The following is a 27,300-nucleotide window of genomic DNA, read 5'->3' on the forward strand; positions in this document are numbered from 1 at the left end:
AAAAAGGTTAAATTGCCCAATGGGGCAGGAGGGTGGATGTGGAATGCAGCCCAGGGGGCTTAGGGTGGAGCAAGATACTCCCCCACAGGAGTGCAAGCAAGGGCACAGGGCCATCCCCGCTTCCTGGTCCCGGTAGTTCTAGCAAGCACTGCGTCCCTCCCAGTTAAGCCTCAGCTATAGCTACACTCACTACATTAGTCTGTCTGTCCCCTTTCCCTCTGCAGCTTGGCTGCCCCAGCCCCTGACCCCCAGAACCCCAACTCCCCGCTGCTCTCAGCCTCACATTGGGCTCAAAGATTAGGGATATATACCCTCTGCCCCACCTCTAGGGATGAAGCCAGAAGACCCCAGAGGCCTTAGAAAATCTCCTGGCTCCACCCAGCACCCCGGCCTCGTTTCTGTCTCCTCACTCTTCCCCACTCCCCGGAGCTGCGCCTCACAGACTGCCGGCCCCAGCCCCAGGGAAGCTCTGCCGGGAGAGGCCTCTAGGGCGTTAATTTGCAGTCACCTAATCAGCATTTGTTGTACCTGGGAACTTTCTCTGGATAGAGACCTGGGGAGGAGAGGGGGAGAGAGAGAAGCTTCGAAGCTAAGATGCTCTGGGGCGGGACCTGTACTGATGCTTCCAGCTTGGCCAGGGCCCCTCCAAGCCGCAGCTCTCATAGCGCAGGGCCCTTAGCGTGTCCTTGGGGCAGGGAAGAAGTGGATCAATGAAACACTGTGTGTATGGGGGACTGGGCAGCGGAGGCAGCAATTTTGGTTCTGGGCCCCAATTCTCAGCCTGCTGGACTAGAATCTGAGGATGGCCTGGGCTTGGGGCCGTGTGGCCTCACGGGGTGACCGGGCCCAGCCCCTGCCTGGGCGGTAGGGTGTCCATGGGCCTGCACTGGTGGGGGGGGGCAGTCTGGGCCCAGACTTGGGCGCTGTCTGGAGGTGGGGCAGGGCCTGGCTTCTTACAAGAAGGCGCCCATGCTGGCCCAGTCATGCAGGTCAGAGGCCAGGGTGGCATCTCCGGCCTCAAAGAGGGGCTCGGGGGGCAGGCAGCTACTGCCGCTCTCGTCCCAGGGGTGCTGCAGGAAGGATGTGGCCAGGAAGGTCTCGTCGAAGTCCAGGCTGTTGGTAGGCTGCTCCACCGGAGGCCCCCAGGTAACAGGGCAGTCGATGTGGTGGCCGTGGACGGTGAGGTCCACGTCCCCGTGCAAGGCGGGGCTCAGCGGCGGGCTCAGCTCCAAGGCCTCCAGCGTGCCCAGCTCCCCGCCCAGCGTGCCGGCGTCGAAGATGGCCTCCCAGTCAAAGTTGCCCTTGAGGGGTTCCAGCTCGCCCTGCTCCTCCTGGGTCAGCAGCAGGGTGCTGGAGGGCCGCGGGACCTTGGCCACCCGCTTGGGCAGCGGCTGTTTACGCTTATGCCCCAGCCTGCCCTCGCCCGCACCCCAGCCCGCCTCCCCAGTGGCCTCCTCGAACTCGCGCAGCAGCTGCTGGGCCTCGGTGTTCACGGTCAGTGGCCCGGCCCACAGGGCGGCGCTGGGCTCGGGCGCGGCCTGGCGGGCAAAGGCTGGGTGGATTTGGACTGGGGGCAGCCGCCGCTTCTTGAAGGCCCCACTCAGCAGCCGCTCGGCGTACTGGGGGTCGATGCGCCAGAAGCCCCCCTTGCCTGGCTCGTCCTTCTCCCGAGGCACCTTGATGAAGCACTTGTTCAGGGACAGGTTGTGGCGGATGGAGTTCTGGACACAGGGAGATAGGAGAGAAGGAAGACAGCTGGGTGAGTAGGTGGGGTCAGTGATGGGGGGGTTCCTAGCGCCACTGCCAGTCCCGCCACCGCCTTCTCTCCGATGGGGGCAGGGGAGACAGAGGCGCTGCTCCGACCGGGAGGCTCTGGGACACCAGCCACGGGGCACCAGGAGCTGGGAGTGCTGTCGGGGGCTTTTGTTCCCTGTTGCCAGGATATCTGCCTGCTCAGTCATCCGAGCCCTGAGCCGCAGGGTGGCTCTCAGTGCCACCCTGTCCTGCCCTCCCTCCCTCACCCCGCCGCTTGCGGCCTCTGGCCAAAGGCCTTGGCTCCCCCAGGGCCTGGATGGCCATCTCCCTCTGCCTGGGCCTGGCTGGCCTTCTCTGTTTGTGAAATGAGTGAGTGGGTGTGAGGGTGTGTGTGGGTGGGTGGGGGATGAAGTGTGGGAGGATCTGATGACTTTCCTTGTTTGTAGAGCCGGCTGCTGGCCTGGGCCCTCACCCCCCATGTCCCCCTCCTCCCACCCCAGGCTCTGAGGCCTCAGTTGATTATTACCCAGCCAAGAGCATAGCGCTCATTCCTGGGGCCTCTCAGGCTTGGGGTAGGGTGGGGGGTGGTGGAGGGTCTCTGCTTTCTCACCAAGGTTACAAATGGTACCTGCCCCAGGGTCAGGGCCCAAGCAAACGTGGAATAGCTGTGACCACAGGAACTGTGACCCTGTGCCGCAGGGAAGGATCTGTACATCCTCAGGGTCTCTGTCCCCAAGTAGCCCCGATTCTGATGGTCGAAGATGCTCAGGGCAGTGTGTGCCCAGCCTTGAATCACCATCCTGCCTTGTTCACGCCTGGGTGCACAGCCCAAACCACGCTGGGGCACAGGGGTCTGGGGCCTGGTCAGTGGGGCCGGCAGGTGAGTAGTGCCCCCTGGCAAGACTGGGATGTTTACACGGTGGCCTGGGCCCCCTGGCTGCTCTGTGCCAGGTTCCGGAGACTTGGAACATGAAGCCAGTGTGGGAGGCAGGAGCCCCTGTGGAAAGCACCTGGCTGAGGTAATTGTCCCCCCAGGGAGGTTGATGAGAAGAGGGGGAGGCATGTAGGCAGGAAACTAGGGAGGGGTTGGGGGGGGCTGGCACAGCAGCTTTAGGAAGGCCCCGTAGCCATTCCACTGGGACACAGCTGGCCTTCACACCCCACAGCACACCCCTCTCCCCTCCCAGACCCCCTCCAGCCAACTGAAAGCAGGCAGGATGCAGAGCCTGGCGGGAACGATGCTCTGCTTCCAGTCAGGCCCTGACAAACTGACCTTGAGTAGGGTAGTGTCTAGGAATTCTAGGACTTGAGACAAAAATGTGTCCCTCAGTCCATCAACCTACCCTGGGGGACTGTGTCCACGCATAGTTCAGCCCTGGTCTTTGGGCTGAGCCTGCTGGATGAGTGACAAGTTCTTTCCACTTGAACCTCTATGTCGGCACCCCTAAAGCCCTCTGAACATCCTCCCTCCTCCCTCTCTGAAGTCAAAGGGGCAGCAGTCCAAGCACTGGGCTCCCTTGAGGTCCTTCCTCGACGGCCTTCCTTCTCTCGGGGCCCTGGCTGTACCGCGCCTACTTGGCCTGCGGATCTGGGACGTGAGACCAGTCCGCGCGGGCATGGGGAGGGAGGGAGGGCCTCCCCTACCTGCCAGGTGGGGTCAGCGTGGCGGAAGTAGCAGAAGTTGTCCGTGATCCACTTGTAGATGGCCGACAGGGTGATCTTGGTGGCCTTGCTGGCCTGCATGGCCATGCAGATGAGCGTGGCATACGAGTAGGGCGGCTTCACGTTCGGGTTGGTGGCGTAGTCCACGTCGTCGGGAGGCGGGGCCTGCAGCCCCGAGGGGGCGCTCCGCGACGTGCACGACGACGTGGGCTTGCCGGGTGTGTGCGGCTGCCCCAGGCAGGCGGGGTCGGCCGCCAGGGGAGATCCCGGCGCGGCCGAGCCTGGCACCTGGTGGTAGCCGTGGGGGTCGGTGCCCCCCGAAGGCAGGGCGGGGGCCTTGGCGTTGAGAATAGAGAATTCCTGCAGCCACTGCAGGCTGGTCAGGCTGTCATCCAGGGCGTCGGACTCCTCCAGGCCGCCTTCCGGTCCGGCCTCCTCCGATGCCCCTGCTCCCGAGACGCGTAGCCAGCTCTCCGCCATATCTGCGGGGACTCTCCGAGGGGGCGGTCAACATCCACGAGCCGAGCCGAGGGTGGCCGCCGAGCTCTCCAGCCCGCCGACTCCCGCGGCTTCAGTTACACAGCCTCCCGGAAGCGTGCTTCCATCCCGCGATGCGGGGGTAGCCTCCTCCGAGCTGAATGTGGTGCCTGCGGGGACCATAGCGGGAACTGAGCCCTCTTTCCTCACTCCCGAGGGGAGAGTGTGTGCGATGGGGGGAGGCTCTTACTAAAATCGTTCCTGCAGCTGGGGAGGATCTTTTACTGCCGAGGTCTGGGAAACAGAAGCTGTGCCCGGGGGTCCGACCCACACGGGGGTTCGCCTCGCTCTTTTCCTCTTTGATCTTTTAGAGGCGGCTTAATTAGCCAAACGAGGGAATAGTGTAGGGGCACGCGAGGCCACCCCCTTCTCCCTCAAAGCGGGAAATTAACCCCCCTCTCTCCCTCCACAACAAATGGAAATGGAGCGAGAGAGTCCAGGAGGGCAGTACGACGGGGCGGGGGGCGGGGGAGGTCGTCTGTTCTTTGAAAAGGGATAATAGGATGGGGATCAAGGGGAAGGAAGGAAACAAAACAGAGAGTTATAAGGGGGCGGGAAGTGAGTGTCCCCCAAACTCCTCTGATGTCAGTCCCCGGGCCCACCACTTCCGTCGGGGACGGATGGGAGAGCGGGCTGGTACCGACGCCCTCCCTTCCCACGGCCTGCAGCCCTCCCCGTCCCTTACCTGGCTCAGAGCGCAGCCCGGGCCAAAGGAAGGTTCTCGAAGAAATTCCTCCTACCGCCCACCCCCACCGCGGCTCTCTGCCCCCAGCTCGAGGGCCCAGCCAGTAATCCTCGTCGCCCCCAACGCCCGACGGCGCCTGTCTGAACGCCAGCGGCCCGGGGACCGGCATTAAGTAGCCGCTCGGAAGGCTTCTCTTGCTGCCATGGCGACGCCCCGCCCATATAAACAGCTTCCGCTTCTGCCATTGGTCAGGGTGTCTCCAAGGAGACCGCGGGCTCTTACCACTCTCTCAGGCGGTAACTCTTTTCGAACTCCCTCCTGGCCGCCCTCTCCCGCGCCACCCAGCTCCCTACCCGCCACCGCGTCCCGGCTCCGCGCATTCCCGCCCGAGGGCCCCGCGCAGAGCTCGGAGAGGCGCGCGGCTCCGGGCTTCCGCAGAGGTCGCGGGAACCGTGCTCCGCCCCACCCACTTCCCATCTGGGCTGCTCAGAGGTGTCGACAGCTCCTGGGACGCAGCCTGTGGCGCGGGGGCCAAGGCTGGGTGCATGCTTGGGGGTTTCCTTTCCTCTCCTCTGGGCTGCGAGTGGCAATCTCACGTTTCTGCGGCCTGTCCCTGTCTCCCGACCGAGTGTCGTCTTGGTGCCCGCAAGCAGGTCTGACTCTCCGATGCCACCCGCCGCTCAGGTCCGCAGAAACCGCAGCCCCGGTCGCAGACACCCCAAGGTGGCTAGGGTAATCCAGTGTTTCCCGGTAAGCGCTCCCTCCCCGCCCCGGCCTCAGCAAGATTCCCAGAAGCTGACATTCCAGAGGCTTCTTCGGAAGTGCTCTCCCTCCTTTCCAGATAGCCGAGGAAGCAGAGCCGGTGGGTGAAACTCAGAAAAGCCGTGGACTTGCCAAATTCTCTTACTGGGGTCATTTGCCCCACTCATTTCACCAACCTTCAAGTGACGGACTAACGGTGGACTGTGGTCCTTCCTCCTCCCTTCCCCCAGCCTCCCTCCAGTCACCAGCTTTCCTGCTCTTCAATTATTGAGGAGCTGCAGTTGGAAGTTCTCCGGTTGAAGGGGGTGGGGGTGAGGGCTCCTTATCAGGCCTCTGTGCAGGAGCTGTGCCCGGGGGATGGTACACCAACTCCCACCCAGAAACGTGTCTTTCCCTACCCCTTGCCCTCTCTCACTCCTCCATGTCCAGCTTGTCTTGAGTAAAAGTATTAAAAGCGTGCTGGAGAAAGTCGGACAGAAACTTTCACAAATAAGCCAACTGCGCAGTTAACAGCTCTCCTTCCCTTGTGAACAGTTTTATTCATTTTTAAGAATCATGCAGCAATCCATAAATATTGCATCCTTGACGTCCCCAACTGTAGTGTGCCCACGAGTGTACTCCAGGGAGTGAGGGGTACACAGATGGCACAACAGTACACACATACTTACACACACTAGGTGTGCAGATCCTAAAGCAAAGTGAGCAACCAGCATGCCAAGGTCAGGTGAACAGGACACAAACTCTCCCCAGGTGAGATGGCTTAACGTGTGTGGATCCGTGCCCAGGAGATGCCCCAGCGTGGGCATGACCTCTGGTGGGATGGGACTGGGGAGGAGAAGGAAAAAGGGCTCTGTGAGAAGACTGGGATCGCCGCACCACTCGGAAGTGAGCTCATAGGTGAGCTCCGACCTGAGTGTGGCAGGAAGGAGCCCCAGGCCTCCGGTGAGTCTGTGTCCTTGTGTGAGAAGCCAGGCCCCGTCATATTCTCTCTGGGTCAACTGCTAACAACATGACCATCTCCAGATGATGACTGGGGCAGCTGCCCTGTTCCCTGACCAGGCTCTGAGCCCTGTTCCCTGATCCCAGCCCTTTTGGATGGGATATTTCTGTTCGCCAAAGAGCTAAATGAGGGCAAAGAGGTGAGGGGATGGGGGAGAGAGCAGGAACTGTCTGAGAAACAGGAGTGAAAGGCCATTTCTCACCCGGGTATGTCTTGGTTATGGAACCAAGGCCTTGAGGAATCTCTCTGAGCCTCTTCCTGGGAGAAGACAGACCCTCCAGAAAGGGTGAAGACAATGGCTTCCTCTTAGGGTTCCTGGCCACCGTGGCGTCTGTTTACCTGCATCTCCTTCATCTCAGGTAACACCACACTGTGAATACTACCTGCCGGGAGAGGAGGTGGATCTGTATGCCACCAGCCCAGGCTAAGGGAGCGCCCCCTTCCCTAGTGTTTCTGGGGCTCAGACTTCAAGGAAATCAGGAAGTGGGGTTATTGCTCGAATCTTCAATATGAAAGGGGCTGTAAGAATGTTTCGGGGAAAGAAAGGACATTAAATGGGGCCTGAAACAGCAGAGTCCACTGCAGGATTTCAGAGCGGGTGGACACGGGAACTCAAGGCAGAAGCTGAGATTCAGGCTTGGCTCATGTAGTGTCTGTCAGGACCACAGGCCTCCCCCTGCCCACCCCCAGGGCAGGATATGAATCACAACCACCAGGCAGTGAGGGTCACCACCCACCTGGCAGGGCAAAGAAGCCACACAGGAGGTGCAAAAGACCCCCCGGCACTGGGCTCTCTTTGAGGCCTTGGGAAGGACCCTGAAAAGCTCTTCTAGGGCAACAATTCCAACTACTAATTCAGGCCATCATGGTGGGCATAGCCTAGGACTCCGTCACATCTCAGCCCCACAAACTGTTGGATCCCACTTTGCTTCTCAATCTCATGCTCCATGAAACCACCACCTCTTCCAAAAGCCAGCAGACAATGCATCTATCAGAGAGCTACGAGGAATCCATTGATAACACTAGTGTTGAGAGACGAATACCCAACAGCTTACGGCCTTGCTGTTTCAGGCTGTTATTTATATGCCCTACACTGGACTGAGGTGGGGTGGACATGTGGTTTGAACAATATCTCTAAATCTCTAATGAGCCTATGGAAGGCAGTACCTCCCCCTCCCCCCATCAGGTTCAGCTGATCTGGCGGACAGGGGAGGAAAACCGGCGGGGTGGGGAGCCTCCCAGACCACCACTGACCCCAGCTCAGCCCTTCCCCCAACCTCCTTTGGGGTTCCTGGGCACCAGATGAGAACCACCGGTCCACCCCTCTCTCAGACTATTTCTTCAACTATTTAAGAAAAGTGGGGTGGAAACGGGGGCGGCAGGGATAAGAATGCCACCTGCCAGGGCGGTAGTGATGAAACGTGATAATATACGACGGTCCCTAACAAGTGCCTGGTACATAGAGGGCGTCAAAAATACCTTTGCAGTGTCCCCTTAGGATGGAGCCCCAGGCCTTCCTGAGTGCACTTGATCATAAATAACTCCCCGGTAGGTAATCATTTAACTGAGGGATTGTCAGATTCAAGGCCTCCTTCCTAAGCAGACGTACACACGAGGCACAGCCTCTGCTATCAGAAGCAAGAACTGTTTTCCCAACCGACCTTCTGGTGGTTGCCACTGCTTCTTGTCCTTGAGAAAGGAGCTCCTAACGCATTTTGAGGGAAACCCCACTTACAGTGCAATATGGCTTTCCCTTCTCACAGGAGTCATCCCCCAACGCCACCCCAAACTGCAGGCTTCAGATTGGTTATGATGTCCCAGAGACTAGAAAATGCCAGATGGGTGTTTATAGTGAAGTCACCCAAACTCTTGAGTCTTCTTGGTCTACCTCCTAAGGAGAAAAAAAGATGCACGAGAAATAACCAGTCTGTGGACCACAGCTCCACCTGAAGGTCAAGATACAGTGGAAACATTCCAGAGACTCTCTGCAAAGGGTCTCATGAGCTGCAGTTCATTGAGTGGCTTTAGCCCACAAAGAGAAAAGAGGCTTCCGGTCCCTTCTGAGAGAGGAAGGATCACGGATGTGGAAGATGAGCCTGGGAGAAGGGGCAGGTGCCCTCAGCATCCAGCTTTCACGTGGGTCTAAAAAGTCTCCATGTGTTTTGCTGAGGATGCCCGGGAGGTCCGTGGTGCCATGAGGCCAGGATGGGATGCGAGGGCGGGAGGAGAGCCCTGGTTCAGGGGCTAGGGCTCTCAGATGGCCAAAGGACCCCACACGCAGAGCCTGTTCTCAGGGTCCTCCAGGCTGGCAGAAGATAGGCGTCGGCGCTGCGTGTTCCGACGACTGACCACGTTGTCATCAGCCTGCCAGGCACCTGAGAAGAGGAAAGGAAGGTTACCGGACCTTTGGTTTGGTCCAGATGGTGTCTCTGGCAGGACAGTCCGGGAGTTTGGCACGAAAACTGGCAGGACGCGCGTTACCTGGAACTCCCACAGGGTGCAAACCACAGCACGTGAAACTTGGGAGCACTGGCGCCCACTGGGCTAGGGACAGTCATGGCCACTGTGGCCCATTGATGGAGGGACATGCAGGATGGTCCTTGTTTTGTGAGCTTTGCCCTAGGATCCACTTTTGTGTCTTTATTTGGTCTTGAAGTTTGCCTAAGTGTTACAGGAAAAGAAACTGAGTCTGGCTGAGACTTTCATGAGAGCAGGAGGAGACGAAGGGGAGGGAGAAGAGTGTGTTAATTTGGGCTCAGAGTTAGTGTTTGCTGTGGGGGCCAGGGTGGGGCAGGAAGTGACGGGCTGCCCAGCAGGGTGCCAGGGACCAAATGGCATGGGGGAGAACAGAGTGGCGCCTGTTCCTCTCTTTCTGCACCCGAACAGCCCACCGGGATTTGCTATCAGCTGGTGTCAACAACCCCAGGAGACATGAGCTCCAGAGCTTTGGGGTCCCCCGGGTACCATCCACAAAACTCATTATCTTCCCCCCTTGTACTGCAGTTCCTGCACAAGAAGCACCCGCTGCCCCTGCTGGAAACCCACTCTCGGTGCTTCTCTCTCCTTTGTGCTCTGTATCCAATCCATTATGACCTCCTGCTTGTTCAAGCTCTAGTAATGTCTAAACCGGTACTCAGAAAACCGGGGTACAGCCCCAGCTTGTAACGTACTGACTGTGTGACCCTGGGCAGGTCATTGTACTTGGAGCCCTGGTTTTCCCATCCATCAGATGGGAGACAAGTACTTACCCCCCCCCAGGGGTGCTGTGAGACTAAGTGAGGCGACATGGGAGAGCGGTGAGCAGGGCGCCTGACTCATAGAATGTGCGCGACAACCAGCCGCCCCCCAGGCCTTGTTCAGGCCACACTCATCTCCCCCCAGTCGTCCTCCCAGCCCACAGACTGGCTCCATCTGATTCATTCCCTCCAGTGCAGCGAGATGCCCCTTCTGAAGGGAGAGAATGAAGCCCTAACCCCCTGAGGTTGGGGAAAGCCTTCCATCCTCTGGCCGAGGACTGCTGAGCTGCCTCTCCCAGCACCTGCCCCCAGAAGGCCCCCCCCAAGCCAGATGGGGTCCAGCGTGCTCCGAAGTGCTCCCCCCCCCACCGGCCTGAACCACCACCCAATTTCTCACGCCGTGTGGAAACTGCTGAACCCTCCATCACACTGTGATCTCCTCCCGGGCAGAGCCGAGAGCCATGCCTGGCCCATCAGAGGGCTCAGTTCGTGGACGGAGCTGGCCGACCCTGGAGGGTGGGCGTGAGGCTCACTGCGTCACGTTTGAGGGAGGCCACTCACGAATGTCTGGGGTCAGCTTCAGGTTAGGCCAGCCCAAGACACGAAACCCTTTAATGGCAGAAACACTAGGATTAAGTGGGTATAAACTGTGTATTTCCCATAAATGTCCTGGTGCGATAATCCGCCCTAAGGCTCTAATAATAGTCTGTGGAGGTGGACCCCAGGGGAAGGGGAGTGAGTGGGACAGGAAATTTTTAGGTATCTCTCGCAGCCAGACGGAACGTGGGGATCTCTAGTCCCTGGGGGCACCGGAGTCCGGCACATGGGTCCACAGTGCTTTTCCCCTCTAAGGGTGACAGGATGAAGAGCAGGCAAGATTGCCCTTCTACGTTAGGAACCCCCAGATGAAATAAGTTGTTCGTTCATTTGGTAGATCTCATACTTATTCCTCAGTGTTTATGGGGCAGGACTCAGGAACTGCAGCTGTTTGGTAGGAAAGACCAAAAGCAAATGGTAAACAGGAGAGAAGACACACACACACACACACACACACACACACACACACAGTCAAATCAAAACACTGCCACAGCCTCGCCGCCACCACCACTGGCTGCCAGATTGCCTGGCTCTTAATTCATGAGTCCTTGCTACAAACACCACCGGTCCAGATTCTGAGCCAGGGCTGAAAACTGGCTCCTTCTGAAGCAGCCTCAAGACTCAGACCTGAAGTCTCTGTTCTCCCGGCTTCTTGGTACAGTCGGTGGTGCTCTTTCCTCTAAAAAGGCTTCTGCCAGACCCTCGGCAAAACCCTGCCGCTCCGCGCATCCTGGATGCAGAAGGTAAGCCTGGAAGGCGCAGGAGGACTTCCTGAGCGGGTGCTACCATTCCGTCCAGCCCTCAGCCAGAAAAGGGGGCCTGGAGATTCACAATCCTTCACGGGAGGTAGAGAAAGGTGGTTCCCACTTAATTCCATCCTCAGGCTCAGAAATGGGGGCGTGAAGAGACCTCTAGAGGCAGATTTGGGTAGCACATCTAGGGGGATTCCGCACAGCTCTTTCCTGCCTCTACCCAGCCACTAATTAAATTTAAGGTCTGTAACAGTTCCACCATCTTGTAGAGTTTCTCTCCAGGAAAAGAGAAAGTTAATTCAGATTTCTCCTTAGTATCTGCGAAGCGTAACCCTTCCTAGTGGCGTCTTAGTCTTGGGTTAGTTCAGGTCTCCATAAGTACTTTTCTTTGTTTGTTTTGCTTTGGGCTGCGCAGTGGCTTGGAGGATCTTAGTTCTCCGACCAGGGATTGAACCAGGCCACTGCAGTGAAAGTGCTGAGTCCTAACCACTGGATTGCCAGGGAATTCCCTCCATAAGTACTTTTAGATTTCATCGGTATGCCCACTCCCGTCCAATGCCGTCATTTAAAAACATTTGTATCGGGCTTCCCTGGTGGCTCAGCGGTTGAGAGTCCGCCTGCCGATGCAGGGGACACGGGTTCGTGCCCCGGTCCGGGAAGATCCCACATGCTGCGGAGCGGCTGGGCCCGTGAGCCATGGCCGCTGAGCCTACGCGTCCAGAGCCTGTACTCCGCAACGGGAGAGGCCACAACAGTGAGAGGCCCGCGTACCACACACACACACACACACACACACAAAATTTGTATTTCCACTAATAAACCCAAATTACCTTTGCTTTTTCCCATCACACTCCCCAGAGCCTTTTCACAGGATTGTCACTGGTCCCCTGACCACCATCCTGCTGCCTGTGCGATACTCCATCAGATTCCCTGGAGCCCCGTCTACCTAGCACGGCCTCGCAGTTCTAATCGGCTCACCACCTACAATGGTCAACTCAGATTTCCTCCCTTTGAGAACCTTGCAGAACAATCTTAGAACATACCATCGCCCCCCGACCCTGGTCTTGGGGCCAAAGAAGACCCAGAGGCTTCTTAGGGGAAGAGGGGCTGGAATGACACAGGTGCTCTCTCAGCGTCACTCCCACAAGGGTGATGAGAGCAGCGAGGATGGGGACCTGAGCCATCATTGCCGCCAGCTGGGGCTCCTGGCAGAGCACGTGTGGGCCTGGGGAGGGTGGACCATGGGATGCTCCCTGGGTTCCCTCCTTGTGGGCGCTCCGTGAGGGGAGTGGCATCCGTGTGGGGAGGGAAACAGCATGGAGAGGGGGACCAAGTGCCTGAGAAGCTGTCCTGACGGCCAAGCCAGCCTGAGGCACCTCAGTCATAGGATGGAACTTTGAACTTACAGCTGAGCGTGGTGAGGCCTGTTGATTCCACGGGACCTACCAAAGTGGATACTCCTGTCATTAACCCGACAGATGCGTCCAGAGAGTTCCCCAGCACTTTGCTACCAGTGTGATGCTAACAGCAGAACCCGAGAAACATTTTACCAAGAGAGCAGATGCACTTTCCTTCTCCGTAAGTGTCCTTGAGACCTCGGGGTGAGGCTACGATGTGACCCTCAAGTCCCTCTTCCGGCAGCCGCCACTGTCATTGGGTTTCACGTCTGGCCTGAAGGGTGGAGCCAGTTTAATCTGAGAATGGCTGGCTCCCGAGATCACCATAAGGAAGCCCAGGAACTGTTTTCCTTCCAGGTCTCGCTCCCCTGCCGCAATCCCAGAGTGGAATAAACATCCACCAGCAGCTTGGCCGGAAGGAGTTAGGGACAGGAGGAAGCAGAGGCCTGGGGAGTTAGGGACAGGAGGAAGCAGAGGCCTGGGGTCAGCTTCCACCAGCATGGTTGGCTGAAACAATCCCAGTAGCTCTCTCTGCCAAAAAACGGGGGTTGGTGGGGAGCCGCTGGGGGGAGGCAGGAGCCTAGATTCCTCTCTTGAAGCCCAGTGAGCGGCTGGCCGGCACAGCTGCCACAGACACAGGGCGGAGTGAGGGCAGAGATGTCATCTTCCCCAACTAGTGACCAAAACAAATCCTGCCTGTAACCTTTGCCACAGAAGCATCCCCGCTTTTGTGGAACAGGGATTCATCTATTCTCACAAATATTTCTTTTTCCTGGGAAATTTCAGCATATTAAAATACAGGCTCTTGCCAGTTAGGAATGGAAGCCTCAGCGAGAGCCCCTCGGATGTGCGCACGCCCAGCAAGCTTGGGGTTGGGTGTGGGTGAACGTGAACTTTCACACGAAGTCTGGATAACATAAATGAGTTTCAAAATAAACAAACTGGACAGACAGACGTACATTTGGCAAAAAGACATGAGAAACAAATGGACAGACAGGAGCCAGGTAAAGAGTGGGAAGGCAGGAAGTGACGTGTACCCTGGATCTCAGCCGCTCTGGCCCAGGCCTGGCTGGGTCAACGCTAAGTGGGAAGGGACCAGAGAGCCCTTGGGAAGGCCGTGGGAGGTGTCTCCAGGGATTACGGCTTCCTCCACCACAAGCCTGCATGGGGCCAGAGGGGTGAAGACCTGGGTCTTTTGCAAGCTGATGGAGAGTGGCAACCACAGGAGTTCGTGTCCCTCCAGCGCCTGTAGCCACGTCGCCAAGAGAGTAAAGCACTGGACCCACGACAAGATGTGGCTGTCCTGAAGCTTAAACATGTCCAGGGCATGTTTAAGAGATTACAAACCACGCAACATGAAGGCAGTCTCTGCCGTGAACCCAGGAGGGGCAATTTCGACCTAGTCCACTGGGCAAGACGTGACCTTAGAGCCATGGTCGGTGGAGCCCTTGGTGAGCATGGAGCAGAGGGACGCCAGTGCCCAGAGTGTGACTGACAGGTGGGCTCCCCCTGAGAACTCATCCCAGATTCAGTTTAGTGTCATGAGAAGGAACAAGGGGCATGTCGACGGCCCTGATCGAATTTACAGAGTTAGGGCTCCAGGGAGAAGAGTCACCCTCGACCCCTGATCGTTCCTTTGGGATCCAAATCTAGGGAGCACAAGGCAACTGGTGGTAGCCCAGGGCTCACTGGGTCACAGAGCTAGTCTATAAAACGCTGGCTTTGAAATTCCTCTCTGATCCTAACTAAACACTCTCCTCTGAGGAGCTACAGGTTCCCTTTTCAAGGGCTCAGGCTCTCTTTCCAAGACCTTCTCACAGAGGTCGTGTCTGCCTTAAACTGCCTGTTGATGGAAACAAGACCAGGCCCCCTGCCATGGCATCTGCAAGATCATGATGGAGGGGGCACGGTCAGGCCAAATCGGAAGGATTTGGAGGGATTTTTGCGCCTTTCTTCATGCCCAAATAGTCTCGCTTAGAGCAGAGTCGCTTTTTGCCCAAGGACTCTCCCGAGGCCGCCTCACTTCCTTTCAGCAACTGGCTCCCAGCATCTTAGCAAAGCCCATGCCTTCTTGTAGGAACTGTAGGGCAGGAGATGGGTGTCCCAGGGTGAGAGCAGGGGTGCGAGCAGGGGAGCATCTCCCACCAAGTTCATGTTCAGCAGACTGCCACTCACCGGGTAAGCAGACCTCAGAGCACAGCTTATTGTCCAGTGCTTTCACGCTGGCGATGTCAAAGTCATTGTTATTGTCACACTCCATACCTAGAAATGCGAATGTCCTCTGGCCTGTAACGGAGTTAAGGCAGTTAGAGAGGGCCTGGCTGTGTTTTTCTCTGCTTTGCTTTGTCCTTAAAATAAAAATCTTAAGGATGGAGACAAAAAAAATCAAATCATATGTTAAAAAAAAGACAATAATTAAGTGGGTAAAGAGTGGACAATAAAGGAAACTGTGTGGGTATGTTTGTGTTCTCGCTCTGTTCTGCTCTGTTTCCTTAACTGGCCCCTTTCCAGCCTTCGTTCCTGGGAAATCAGACCCTGGGGAGGTCTGTGGGATACGGACCACGCAGACCCGGGCCCAGAGCAGAGCTAAGCCAGGCTGGAAGAGCTAGGAGAGCCACAGGGGAAGCGACCCTGGCCCCGGCCTGTGTCTGTTGGTGGACGTGGGGTGTGTTTATGACCACAAGACTCTGCGAAATGACTAATACATAAAACGGCAATTAAAGCTCTTGGGTTCCATATTTTGCTCCTCAAATCAAAGAATCGCTTCGTTCGCAAAATTATGATTTATTTTCTTTGAGACTTAATTTGCTCTTCTGAGTATGTTTTAAGGGGCTGACCAGAAACCTACAGTCGTGGAAGATGGGAAGCGGACAGTCTTAGATGTTATTTTTTCAAGCCCCCCACCCCGCTTTGTTTCCTTGGTGAAAGGGAGAGGAAGAAACATATATCTACTGCGTATGGCATGTCAGGCGGAAACCACATATGGAATGTGAGGTGGAAACCACGTACTGCTCTGTGCCTTTTAGAAGCAAATATTCTATGGGGGGGCGACAATCACAATGGAGAACTCGGAGCCTTGAGCCCTGAAGACATCAACCGCGGGGAGGCGGCGCCCAACCCCGGCTTGGCTGGCGCACGCGTGCAGCAGAGGCACAGCCTGGGCGACCACCCCTCCTCCGGCACTACTTGGCCAGGAGAGAGTGGTCAAGTGTGCATGCGCACCCCCTGCACACCACACCGCCCCCCAAGCAACTGCCAGGGCCAAAGCAGAAGCGACTAGCATGCCATCTGCATCCCGGCTGGGATCCAGGTCTGCTCTGGAGGTTGCCCTTCTGCGGAGGCACCTCAGAGGAGCAGAGGGAAGAGACACCGGTTCCTGGGACGCCCGGTCCTGCACTCCCAGGCGGGATTCCCAGCCCGCCCCCCCTGCTTCCTTGCTCTATATGTAGGTCGTTCCTTCGCTTCTCGGCTTACTAGAAACAAAATTCTTCCGACTGAAGGTATAATTGACCTTATTTACAAAACAGAAATAGAGTCACAGAGGTAGAAACCAAACTTACGGTCATGGCGGGGAGAAGGGAGGGGAGGGATAAACTGGGAGATTGGGATTGACATATACACACTACTATATATAAAATAGGTAACTAATAAGGACCTACTGTAGAGCACAGGGGACTCTACTCAATACCCTGTAATGGCCTGTACGGGAAAAGAATCTAAAAAAGAGTGGATATGTGTATATGTATAATTGATTCACTTTGCTGGACAGCAGAAACTAACACAACATTGTAAACCAACTATTCCAATTTAAAAAAATATATACTTGAGGCCTGAAGATGGTAAAGAGAATCGTTCCGATAGCCTACAAACACTAGTCTACGCTGAGCTGCTGACGTCTCTTCACCTCACCTTCGCTGTGCTGCCAGGGCTGTGATCCTTCTGCTACTGTAACATCAGCCGTTTTCTTCACTAAGGCAGGAAAACCTACTGCCTAACAGTCGGTTCCCCCAAGGGGAGGAAGCTGTTCTCCTGCTGCAGCTGAACTTTGGGGCTGCCAGAGCCGTTCTGTGAGACTCAGCTGAGAAGCTGAAGCAGGAAGGAAGGTGATGGGAGTTGCCCAAGAAGCCTCAGGACCTACTCAACGTAAATGGAGAACTCCATGTATCTTCTGTAGCCTTGGCTCAGAGGCCCAGAGAGAGCCGGGAAGGGTGCTGAGGTCCTCAGATACCCTGCTCGCTTTGATATTCCACCAAGAAGACAACCTCTCCCCAAAGCCACGCCCTCGAGCAGTGCCACCAAGTCACACCAGGGCCCCTTTCTGTGCCCTTTAGACAATACCCGGGAAAGAAATATAATAAAAGGGAGCAAAAGACCAGGTCTTTTACCATCTTCTTGTGTGGGTGATCCGTCCTCTTCTTCTAGAACGTCATTTCCCTAGGACAGAAGGAAGGCACTATGAGTCCAGAAAGCAGTGAAATGAGCCTATTGATCGTCAGAAGACAGAACTCATCACCCTCACGGTGTCTATACATTTCCTGTCCGTGTGAGACGGCTGGGAGGCCCAGCAGAGGCAGCTTTTGTTTGGCGAGGCAGGATCGGCCTGTAGGGACCAGGTCTGAGGCACGTTACGGAGGGACCCTAGGACTGTCAGGAATACCCTTGGTCATAGTTCAGCTCACACTGTTTCTCTCAGGTGGAAATAAAAGTTGTCAAATGAAAAAGCAAACCGTGAGATCATAAACCTTCCAGAAATCCTTTAGGATCCCCAACCCTATCCAGACGCTCCTTTGAGAACATCTGGCTCAAGAGAAAGTTGTAGAGTCCCCACTGTGAGCTGGGTGTTCCATATACTTCGGCCACACCTCCGTCAGAGCACTTCTCACGCTGAGTTATAACTCTGATTCCTCCATCAGATGGAGCTCCGGGATGGGTGGATTGGTGGGGGGGGGGGGGCAGGCAAAAGCCATGTCACTCGGTCTTTGTGTCCCCCAGTGCCAGGAAGATGTGAGATGCCTGTCCCAGGTAAATACTAAGTGAATTGGAGGACAAACACCCTCTCAAGGGTCTGGCCTGGAAGACTTCCCTCTAGAACTCACCCCACGCCTACTACGCTGAGACCAGCGCCCTCTGCTAATCGGACAATCCCTCTGCTCTGCACCCTAGCTCTAACAGATCCAAGTGCGCCCCCTTGGAAGGCTTCTTCCAGAACGGCCCCCATGCTATCTGCATCCTCTGCCGGCACCGGCAGTCCCTCTGACCGGGGTGGGGGCACCAGCGTCCACCTTGCTCTCACCTCTGCATCCTGCTCTTCGGCGGCGGCGGCGAGCCCCGCGAAGTTGCAGTCTGGAGACGCCGCTGGTGTCACCTGCAAAGGAGCCACAAAAGTCAAGGTGCAGACGCCACCGGCCCTCCTACCCAGCTCGCCTGGCAGCAAACCCCAACCAAGTCCTCAGGACAGAAGGGGTACCACACGGAAGATCACATCTGAGGGAGCCTTTGAGTCAACGACACGGTACCCTGTCTTCCGGGGCTCCCGTCCCGAGCACTGCGGGGCTCTGCCAACCTCCCTGGCAGGCCCTGGACTGAGCTCCCTGGGACTCGAGTACAGAGCAGAGCAGAGTGGCGAGGGCGAGCCCATGCTCCTCTCTTACCTCTCCTTCCTCTGAGGGGGTCCTGCTGGAGGCCCGGGGGCAGGGGAGAGCCTCCCCGTCCTCTTCCGTGCCGGGGGCGACGTAGGAGCCGGACATGGAGGAGACGGTGTCGGTGCTGATCTGGGAGGACACCATGGACATGACCGACTGGGCCAGACTGCTGCTGGCAGGGTCTTTGGAGACAGGAGTTGGAGGAAGGACACGGAGGTCAGGCCCGGCTGCTGTGAGAGGACTGGGGGCAGAGCTCTCTCGCTGCACCCAGGCAGTGAGGACACCAGCGGCCTGGCCTTGCCCTCACCAAATAGGGTTTAGATGGAAGGTTTTCCAAGGTTTGGCTCCTTTACGTTTTAGAGCTCCAAACTCAACCTCAGGGATGAGGGATTTGCTTTTCCCTGTCATAATGTTAAAGAAAACCTTACGACAGCAGGACTGGGAGTGAGATGCCTGCTTCTCCCCCAGCTCAGCCGCTAGACCACCCTCTCATTGCAAGAGAGTGAGTCTCACTTCCTCTCAAGCCGGGGCCTGTTCTGTCTGCTGCTTAGGTATTAATTTGCTGCTCCCCAGTCCATCCGGGAGGAAATATTAGAAGCACTACGGACTCGGCTGACGGGGAAGGACCTGCAGTTGCTCCCGCCCACCATCGCGTACCTTCTGGGGAGGAAATTGTGGAGGAGAGAGGCGTCCCCGTGCAGGACGACTGGTCAATAGCTCCTGACGATGACAAGGTCAGGTTCTCACTTTCTGGGGTGATGCCACATTCCTGGGGGGAAAGAAGTAAGCACCAATCAAACACGTTAGAGGGGAGGGGTCAGGGCGGGGGGCCTGGGAGAGGGGAGATCGGGGCGGGGCGGCAGGAGGCGACATGCAGAGGGAGGGCCAGCTCCTCCTCTCATCACTTCTATGCAGCCCTGACCCTGAGTGGCTGTCTGGGGGGGGGGGTGGGTGGTGGTGGTGGGGTGGGGGGTGGGGGGTGGGGGTGTGTGGGGGGGGGCAAGCACATCCTGCCCGAGGCCCAGCAGCTGCTGGAGCCACACAAAGACCGCAGCTCAGGTGACACAGGTCACCCAGCAGCTGTGACACGGGAACACCCCAGGTTTCCCCAGGATTACAAACAGCTCTCCTTCTGAAGGGAGAGAACACAAAACCGGCGGAGGCCCCGGTACCTGCTGGGCTTCTCCTCTGGGATGGAGGGTTAGTTCCAGCTCGATGGATCTAATACAAACACCGCCTGCCCCCCAGCCCGCGCCCGGCACCCCCATCAGTCACCTGGGCTCGCAACCTCCGTGCACCCCAGGGCAGATGCAAAGGCCTACGGATTCTCTCTCTACAGCCTGTGTTCCTCTTCCAGGTCTTCTTTTCTTAAAACCTTGGTTTATGGGCTTCCCTGGTGGTGCAGTGGTTAAGAATCCGCCTACCAATGCGGGGGATACGGGTTCGAGCCCTGGTCTGGGAAGATCCCACATGCCGCGGAGCAACTAGGCCCGTGAGCCACAACTACTGAGCCCTCGTGCCACAACTACTGAAGCCTGCGTGCCCAGAGCCCGTGCTCCGCAACAAGAGAAGCCGCCGCAACGAGAAGCCCACGCACCGCAATGAAGAGTAGCCCCCGCTCGTCACAACTAGAGAAAGCCCGCGCGCAGCAACGGAGACCCAGCGCAGCCAAAAAAAATTAATTAATTAAAAAAAAAAAAAAACCTTGGTTCAGGCAACCCTCCTGCCTGGCTTGGTCTGTCTCCTGCCTAATCCAGTCTGCACACCTCCGCCAGGTGGGCCCTCGTGAAGCCACGTTCCCACTGTACCACTGGCCTGCTCAGGGCCCCCACTTCTGCTCCGTGCTGCACGTGTACTGTCCCTGCCGCCAGGAATGTTTCTCTCACCTGTCTCTTCGTGTCTAAGAAATTTTGACATTCAGCTCAAACGCTGCCCCGCCATCACACTGCTTCTGGCTCCCTCCACTTAGCGTGATCCTCCACAGCACGTCAGTGTCTCTGTTTTGGGAGCACTTCCTTTCTCTGGTTAAAATTCATTCACTCATTCAACAAACACTTACTAACACCTATGTGCCAGGTGTGGTGTTGTTATTCATGTACATGTCCTGTCTCCTACTGGACCATGAGCTCCTCAGGACATGGACCGCTTTTCACCTCCCTATGCTCTGCTGCACCTAGCCCACCGCCTTACCAGGGGTGGGCTCGACAGCCCGCTGACCTCTGTTACATAAAGCCAGGGTAGAGGCGCACAGGGTAGAGGATCCCATCCTCCACTCAGCCGCCCGGCTTTTCCACCGGCTGCGCCTGCGTCCAGAACCCGCCCTCCTCAGACATCTTCCCAGTTCATCTCACCTCCTCTGCCCATGGACCACTTTTCTTTTTACCTGCAACTGCGTGGCATGTGGGATCTTAGTTCCCCAACCAGGGATCGAACCCACATCCCTTGCAGTGGAAGCACGGAGTCCTAACCACTGGACTGCCAGGGGAGTCCCCTTGTCCACGGACCACTTTTTTTTTTGTTTTGGTACGCGGGCCTCTCACTGTTGTGGCCTCTCCCATTGTGGAGCACAGGCTCCGGACACGCAGGCCCAGCAGCCATGGCTCACGGGCCCAGCCGCTCTGCGGCATGTGGGATCCTCCCAGACCGGGGCACGAACCCGCGTCCCCTGCATCGGCAGGTGGACTCTCAACCACTGTGCCACCAGGGAAGCCCCATGGACCACTTTTTAAAGCGAGCCTCCCGACCCTTACGTGACACACGGATCCCCGGTAACACCTGACACATACGTTTTGTACTGACTGTCTTTTGTGTCCACCCCACCCCAACCATGAAGCCTGTAAGCGCCAGGAGGGCAGGACTTTTGTGTGTCCCCACTGCTGCTGTCCTCTGCATAAAGGATCATATGCCTGGTCAGTAACACAGGCCCCGTACACTGATAAAAGACTGAGTCTGGTGACACCTTTGCTGCTGTCTCGGAGAGTGTTCAAAGGGCGTTTGATGAATGAATGAGAGCAGACAGGCCGGAAGAGGCCAGCAGGCAGGAAGCAGAGCACCTGGAGTCCAAAACCAAACAAGGAAGGACACTGCACATCACCTCTCTGAGATGCTGGGCTGACGGTCTCTGAGACAGGGGCGTCTCGGATTCGCTGCATGAACGCTCATCTTCCTCTTCGTGCAGCACAGAAGAATTCTGGGAGATGGACCTGCATAAGCCCAGAGGGAGAAGCAGCTGCAGCCAATGCCCCTTAAAGAACAGAACTCGCCTGCACTCCCATTAACCAGATGTCACAGGGAGAAGAGGGCCCTGAGGGGAACCTAAATCTTAGGAAGGAGCGGGGACGTGAGAAAGGGCACCAGAGGGTCTGAGACCTCTTCTGGGCGTCGGAAAATCGGAGTTTTACCTTTAGCTCTTTCAGACAATTGTGTCTGAACTGGGGGAAAACCACTGACATGTCTAGGGTTTCAATATTTTCATGTGTAAAATACCTTCCTTTCCTCTGCCGCGGAAGCTTATTAAGACTTGCTCCTAGTTGGATGTAAACGCCTAAGAAACACAGATCACAAGGTCCCTTTGGTCCTCAGACTAGGTGATGCTCCCAGGGGCCTGAATGACCCTAACGCTGTCACCGTCCCTATACCCCATACTCTCCTCCCACAACAGAACCCATGAGAGGTTCGTCCGTCTGGATCCTCCTAAGTACCCATGTACCATCTTATTTTCCTCTCCCAAGGGATGGGATAACTACCCCTCAGGTGCTAGCCCAGGTCTTCAGTGCAGTGAGCAGCTCTGGGAACAGCCCAGAGGGTCTACACTGCCCTGGGACTTGGGACTCGAGCCAGCACCGAGGAGGTGAAAGATGGATTGAAAGCACCTCATCAAGGACCCCAGGGCCAACACTACTGCATGCTGGCTACTCACTTGGAGAGACTGTTTCTGAGCTTGAGTCCTGGGCTGCTGCAGTCGGACAGGCGGTCGAGGGGGGAGAGCGTCCGGACAGGAGGCAGGTGGCCATCACTGCCATAGGAAGGCAGCATTCCCGAGAGGTGTCTGTCTCCAAGCACGTGGAGTGGGGGGACTGCCGGGGATGCGGTAAGGGGCCCATTGAGGGCCTCCAGAAGAGATACCACTTCATAACCCGGTGGAATGTTCTCTGAGGACTAGGGGAATCAGAGACAGGTTGGGAAATTAATTAAATACTCTTCCTTTTATGGTATGAGCGTTGTTTCTTCCTCTGCGTTGGAAAAACGCTTTCTTTTACATCTAGTCTGGGGCTCTGGCAAAGGGAAGCTGTATTAGAAGCAGAAGAAAGATAAATTATCAGAGAACCGCGTGTTCCTTGACGCTGCTTACTGATGAACTTCTTCTTAATACTGTTTATTTTTTTCCGATTACGGTAGAAATATATGTTCATTACAGGAAATTTGGAAGATACGTAAAAGTGGAAAGAAGGAAAAAAGTCATCAACCATCAAATCACCCGAAGTGATAACTTTTGTCAGCATTCTGGTGTTATTTTCTTCCAGTGTTTTTCCCTCTGTACTGTTTACACAGTTGTGATCAATGTGTTAATGATAATTTTATACCCCGCTTACCTCACGGAACATAAATATTTTCCTTCACATGCAACCCTTTTCATAGCTGCCATACATTTCCTTACGCTTCCATTGGTGTTGGCTATTTAGCTGTGTCCATTTCCTGCTGTAAACAACACTTTGATGAACATCTGTTCATCTATTGTGCCTAAATCTCTTTTTCTCAGATCATTTTCTGGGTATTAAATTCTACGACCTTAGATTACCAAGTACAAATGTTTTTAAGGCTCTTAATATATACAGCTGTTTTGTTTATTTTCAGTGATCTTTCTAGTTACACCCTTACAAGGAGTACAGACTACCTGTTTTAATTGCTTCTTGGCCAGCATGGGGTATCTTTAAAAAAGGAAGTTTTTAAAGGTGGAAGGTGAAAAATGGTCTCTCATCTTAATTTGCATGTTGTTGATTTTTAACGTGGTTGACTTTTTAAAAAATGACTGTTGACCAGCTATGTTTCCTCTTCTGAGAAATTTTTTATATATCCTTTGCCCATTTATCTACTATTTCATTCAAGTGAGTTATGGTAAAGATACTAGCATATGTTGTGAGTGCATTTTTTTTCTTTAGATGATCTGCTGTTTGGTTTTAACTTTGGTCATCTTTTACACATCTAAAAAAAAAAATTTTTATGCGATAAAATCTACATGTTCGGGACTTCCCTGGCGGTCCAGTGGTTAAGACTCCGCACTTCCACTGCAGGGGGTGCGGGTTTAATTGCTGGTCGGGGAACTAAGATCCCACATGCCACGCGGCGTGGCCAAAAAAAAAAAAAAAAAAAAAACTACAGGTTCTTTTTTGGTAGCATTCCATTGTTTTCAAGCTTAGAGAGCCCTCTCCCATCCATAGTCAACTAAAGAATCATCTATAATTTATTCTAGGTTTTTAATGTTTGGCTTGCTCTGTTTTTAGTGCAGTTAACTAGTTACTCCGCCTGGAATTTGTTATCTGGTAAGAACTGAAGTGCTAAACTCATTGTTTCTCCCTAAAGCACTACCTAATCATTCCAGTACCATTTAGTGAATAATTGGTAATTAATCTCTTCCACTAGCGTGTTAACCTAAAGACAAGACCTTCTGGTCTATAACTACAAAGCGTGGAGGCTTGACACCATCACTTACACCACGAGACAGAGGTGAATTATTTCATCTACGTGGCTCCCAGTCCCTGAAGTCACGAAATAAGACAAAAAAAAACAGTTACCTTCTCGGAGGATTCAGATAAAAATGGTAACTTGTATGTAAATCCCAAACAATCATCCCCTTGTTTCTGCTTGGGGGCGTTCCAGAGCTGGACCCCATCCCCACCCCCATCCGCCTGGACACTGGAGTGAAACAGCAAGCTGACAGCTCTAGGGATGGTAAATGTTAACTGGACGCTGAGTCCCCAAGGTGGAAAGGGGAGCTTTTAATGATCAGAACCTCATTTTCCACTGTACTATTGGCTGGTTTTTAACACAACATGATCTCGGCCAGCTTACTCAGTACTTCAGAACGCCAAGGTTTAATTACTTGCCACAAAGTCACGTGAAGAAAGGTGAAAAAAGCCCAACAAAAGGTGAAAAAAGCCCAACTTACTGAATGCTCTTCTGAGTCGGATGTCTGGGATGAGAGGATGGGGTTAAAGCTGGTTGGGGACAGAGGGCCCAGTTTCTTCCTCATGGCTCTGATCTGAAGCAGTGCCCGGAAGGCTGTGAAGAAGAAAACAGGCCATCAGGACACGGTGATGCAGAAGTCAGGATGGACAAGAGCCCGCACAGAAGCCACGACCCCTTCTCCCCCCGAGGGCTGACCTCGGGGACCCAGCAGGGCCTCCGGGGCTTACGCAGTCGGCAGATGGGGCAGTTGTTGGCCTGGTAGCGCAGGGTGTCGGCGCACGTGTTACACAGGCAGAGGTGACGACAGGGCAGAATCAAGGTGTCCCGCACGTCTGAGAGACACACCACACACTCGGCACTGTTATCACTCACTTCATCCTCAGCCACCTGGCCGGGGGACAGAAATTTAGCCAGTGTCACAAAGACCCTCACGTCACACACCTTCTTTCGAAGGCAGCCTGCCTGCACAGCTGAGACAATGCACTTGGTAAACTACGTTGAACTTGGTAGTTTACCAAGTGCACTGGCACACTCAGTTTCACTTCTTCTGGCAACTGTTTGTCTCAAGCTCGTCCTCTGAGGCTGAGATCTGGTCCTGTCTGAAAGTCGGAGCTGAAGGGGCCCAGGAGGCCACCCAGGGAAGTGGGGAGCAATGAACTGAGTGAGCAGAGCCCTGCCGAAGAACCGATCCAAACCAGCCTATATTCTCATTTCCAATGTTATATAAGTATAATCATCTGAAACGAGGAAGAAGGAATACCCTTCTAGGACCAAATGGATTCCAGAGCTTGGCATGCTAAGTCCCTAGATCCTGGCTGGATCAGAGTTCTCACTCTGCCTCCTGGGAAGAGTACATTCAGAACTGCGGAGGGAACTTGCCTTACACTCTTGCGTGTTGTACTTGTTTTCAATTCCATAGATCTCCTGAAGGAGGTAGCTGACCCCATCCACCTGAAGAGCCAATGGAAAAGTTCAAGGGCAGAGGCTGGTTCCACCGAGAGATGAGTGGGAACTCACCCCCCACCCCCCAACCTCCTTCGGTAACCAAGGACTACTGATTCACAATGAAAAAAATCAAAGGCCTAGAAGAGTAAAGGAAGCTCTTATTTACTAATGTGTTCTCTCTGGGAGGGGAACGGAAATCAAATGCTTCATTCACCCGCCCTTATGCCCAACAGGGAACGTGCGCAAATACAACAGTAACACTCGTACTGCAGGTCGCTATAACGGACAGTCAAGGAAGGCAGAAACTAGGAAAAGGATGGAAGACCACGTGTCAGAAGCATTAGCTATGTAATAATAAAAGCTAAGTTTAGACATTACAAACGGGAAGCAATGGGAATGGGAAAGAAAGAGAAGAAATGGGCAAGGCAAAGAGGGGAAGGGAAAATGCAGAAGCAAAGAGAGAGCAGGACCTTGAAGGAGGGGCCGATTGCGCCCCCTCCAGGGCCACGGAGCCACCCCATCTCCAACACGCAGCAAAATATGACCTCTGTTGGCCCTGCTCCTTAAAACCTCAACGTTGGGAACTGCCTGGCGGTCCAGTGGTTAGGACTCAGCGTTCTCACCGCCAGGGGGCCTGGGTTCAATCCCTGGTCAGGGAACTAAGATCCCGCGAGCCCCGAAGCACAGCCAAAAAAAAAACCCCAAAAAAACAAAAAACATGAGAACCTCAACTTCAATGCCCCGTTTGACTCCCACTAGCTTGGGCCATGTTGGTGCCAAAGCTGGCCCCTCCCTTGTTTCTTTACGCCTGCTCACTCCTCTCCCTTGCCCCCCATGCTGTCCCACTTATCCCCGCCCCTAAGGCCCAGTCTGTCACCGATGTCGCATCCCGCTCTCCAGTCTGACAAAGGCTGTTGCTGATGCCAATCTAGCAACAGAAGAAGAGATAAACCATTTCCCTTGAGCTACCAGAGCCTTTCCATCCCATCCAGGAGTCCTGGGGAACCAGGCCTTCCCATGAGGCAACTCACTGAGGCCAGGCCTTTCCAGGCCATACCCTGGGCTCAGGATCTGTTATCTCCTCTGCCTCTCTTAAAACTTGCTTTAACACAGTGATTATATTGGAAAGGACATTATCAACAAATTCATACTAAAGTATTACTGACTACTATTGACCTCATTAAGGGTGGAGAGCACTTAATACCTGAAGAATGAATGATGTAGAATTTCAGATATCTGTCACCCATCTGCGGGGGCGGGGGCTTTCTTTGCATCTCAACCCGAGGTCTACCCTGCCCCCCACCCGACTGCTCCACACCCTTGTGTGACGACACACCTTCCCTTGGCAATGCCACTGACACCCCTCCCCTCCTTGTCTTCCATGACCCTCCTCCTGCCTCTGCAAGAGTGGAAGGAAAGTGCTGGCACACAGCGGGGGTTAGGACTTCCAGCAACATATGCGTAACTTGCCTGATCATTCTGGAAGGGGGCAGATGGCCAGCAAACTTGGAATGTGAGAAAAGGAATGTTGGGATAAATTACGCCAAGAGCTCCAGTTGGCCTTGAACTGGATCCCAATACTTTTATCCTTTAGCTGGAAATGTCTCTCACCCTGGCATTTTAAATAAAAACATTCTCCCTAAACCTAAAGTCAGGAGATAAATCTTGTCCTTTCATTTTCTAAAGTCCCCTGCTCAGATAATGGCTACCTCACCACCAACAATTCGGGAACAACAGAGATACCAAAAATCAGTATTCCTTTCAGGCCACCCAAGTAGTTTCCAACACAGAAAAGCATTCCCTGTTTGCTTTTCTTCTTTGATCTAAAAAAAGGGGGGTGGTGGTGGGAGGGAAAGAAGAGTGCTTTAGCAAAAGAGTGGAGAGAGAGAAGGGGGTACACCAACAGTCCCTGGCCCTCGAATACTTACTACTTGTTTCTGTTTGAGGGGCTTGACACAGAAAGTCCCGTCTGTGTGCTGGAGTGAAAATACACAGTTATGAAGGAGGGCAACGAGGATCAGCTGTTCTTTTGTTACTTCTCTCAATTACACACCTTCTGGAGGCCCCCCCAGCCCCCCCCACCCTGCCAGTGTGGAATGACAGACTCCTAATACAGGAAGGGTCTTCAAGCACATAGTCTAGCC

General features: G+C 54.9%; 2 protein-coding genes across 5 annotated transcripts in view; both read right to left on the reverse strand.

The window, feature by feature from the left end:
• Positions 1–271: 271 nt before the first annotated feature.
• Positions 272–4,766, reverse strand: FOXJ1 (forkhead box J1). Its single transcript, XM_030837951.3, has 3 exons — positions 4,640–4,766; positions 3,400–4,064; positions 272–1,721 (listed from the first exon to the last, which is right to left on the reverse strand). The coding sequence occupies exons 2-3, from the start codon at positions 3,895–3,897 to the stop codon at positions 954–956; spliced, it is 1,266 nt and encodes a 421-aa protein (XP_030693811.1). The 5' UTR covers positions 3,898–4,064; positions 4,640–4,766; the 3' UTR covers positions 272–953.
• A 1,141-nt stretch (positions 4,767–5,907) lies between these two features.
• The window catches only part of RNF157 (ring finger protein 157), an 80,148-nt gene continuing 58,755 nt past the window's right edge, over positions 5,908–27,300 (reverse strand). Inside the window, exons 8-19 of one of the 4 annotated variants that reach the window (XM_030837751.3) lie at positions 27,085–27,132; positions 25,091–25,162; positions 24,439–24,598; positions 24,192–24,304; positions 21,945–22,183; positions 21,120–21,228; positions 18,683–18,794; positions 18,035–18,207; positions 17,677–17,748; positions 16,769–16,817; positions 14,559–14,669; positions 5,908–8,776 (exon numbers count right to left, since the gene is read on the reverse strand). In XM_030837751.3, the coding sequence (XP_030693611.1) occupies positions 8,655–8,776; positions 14,559–14,669; positions 16,769–16,817; positions 17,677–17,748; positions 18,035–18,207; positions 18,683–18,794; positions 21,120–21,228; positions 21,945–22,183; positions 24,192–24,304; positions 24,439–24,598; positions 25,091–25,162; positions 27,085–27,132 (1,380 nt within the window). In that variant the 3' untranslated portion in view covers positions 5,908–8,654. Of the gene's footprint in view, positions 8,777–14,558; positions 14,670–16,768; positions 16,818–17,676; positions 17,749–18,034; positions 18,208–18,682; positions 18,795–21,119; positions 21,229–21,944; positions 22,184–24,191; positions 24,305–24,438; positions 24,599–25,090; positions 25,163–27,084; positions 27,133–27,300 lie in introns of those variants that run through there. The other 3 variants (XM_060290477.1, XM_060290478.1, XM_030837756.3) reach the window with 3 other exon arrangements.

The sequence above is a fragment of the Globicephala melas genome, chromosome 20, assembly GCF_963455315.2.
Source record: "Globicephala melas chromosome 20, mGloMel1.2, whole genome shotgun sequence".
NCBI classification, from domain to species: domain Eukaryota; kingdom Metazoa; phylum Chordata; class Mammalia; order Artiodactyla; family Delphinidae; genus Globicephala; species Globicephala melas.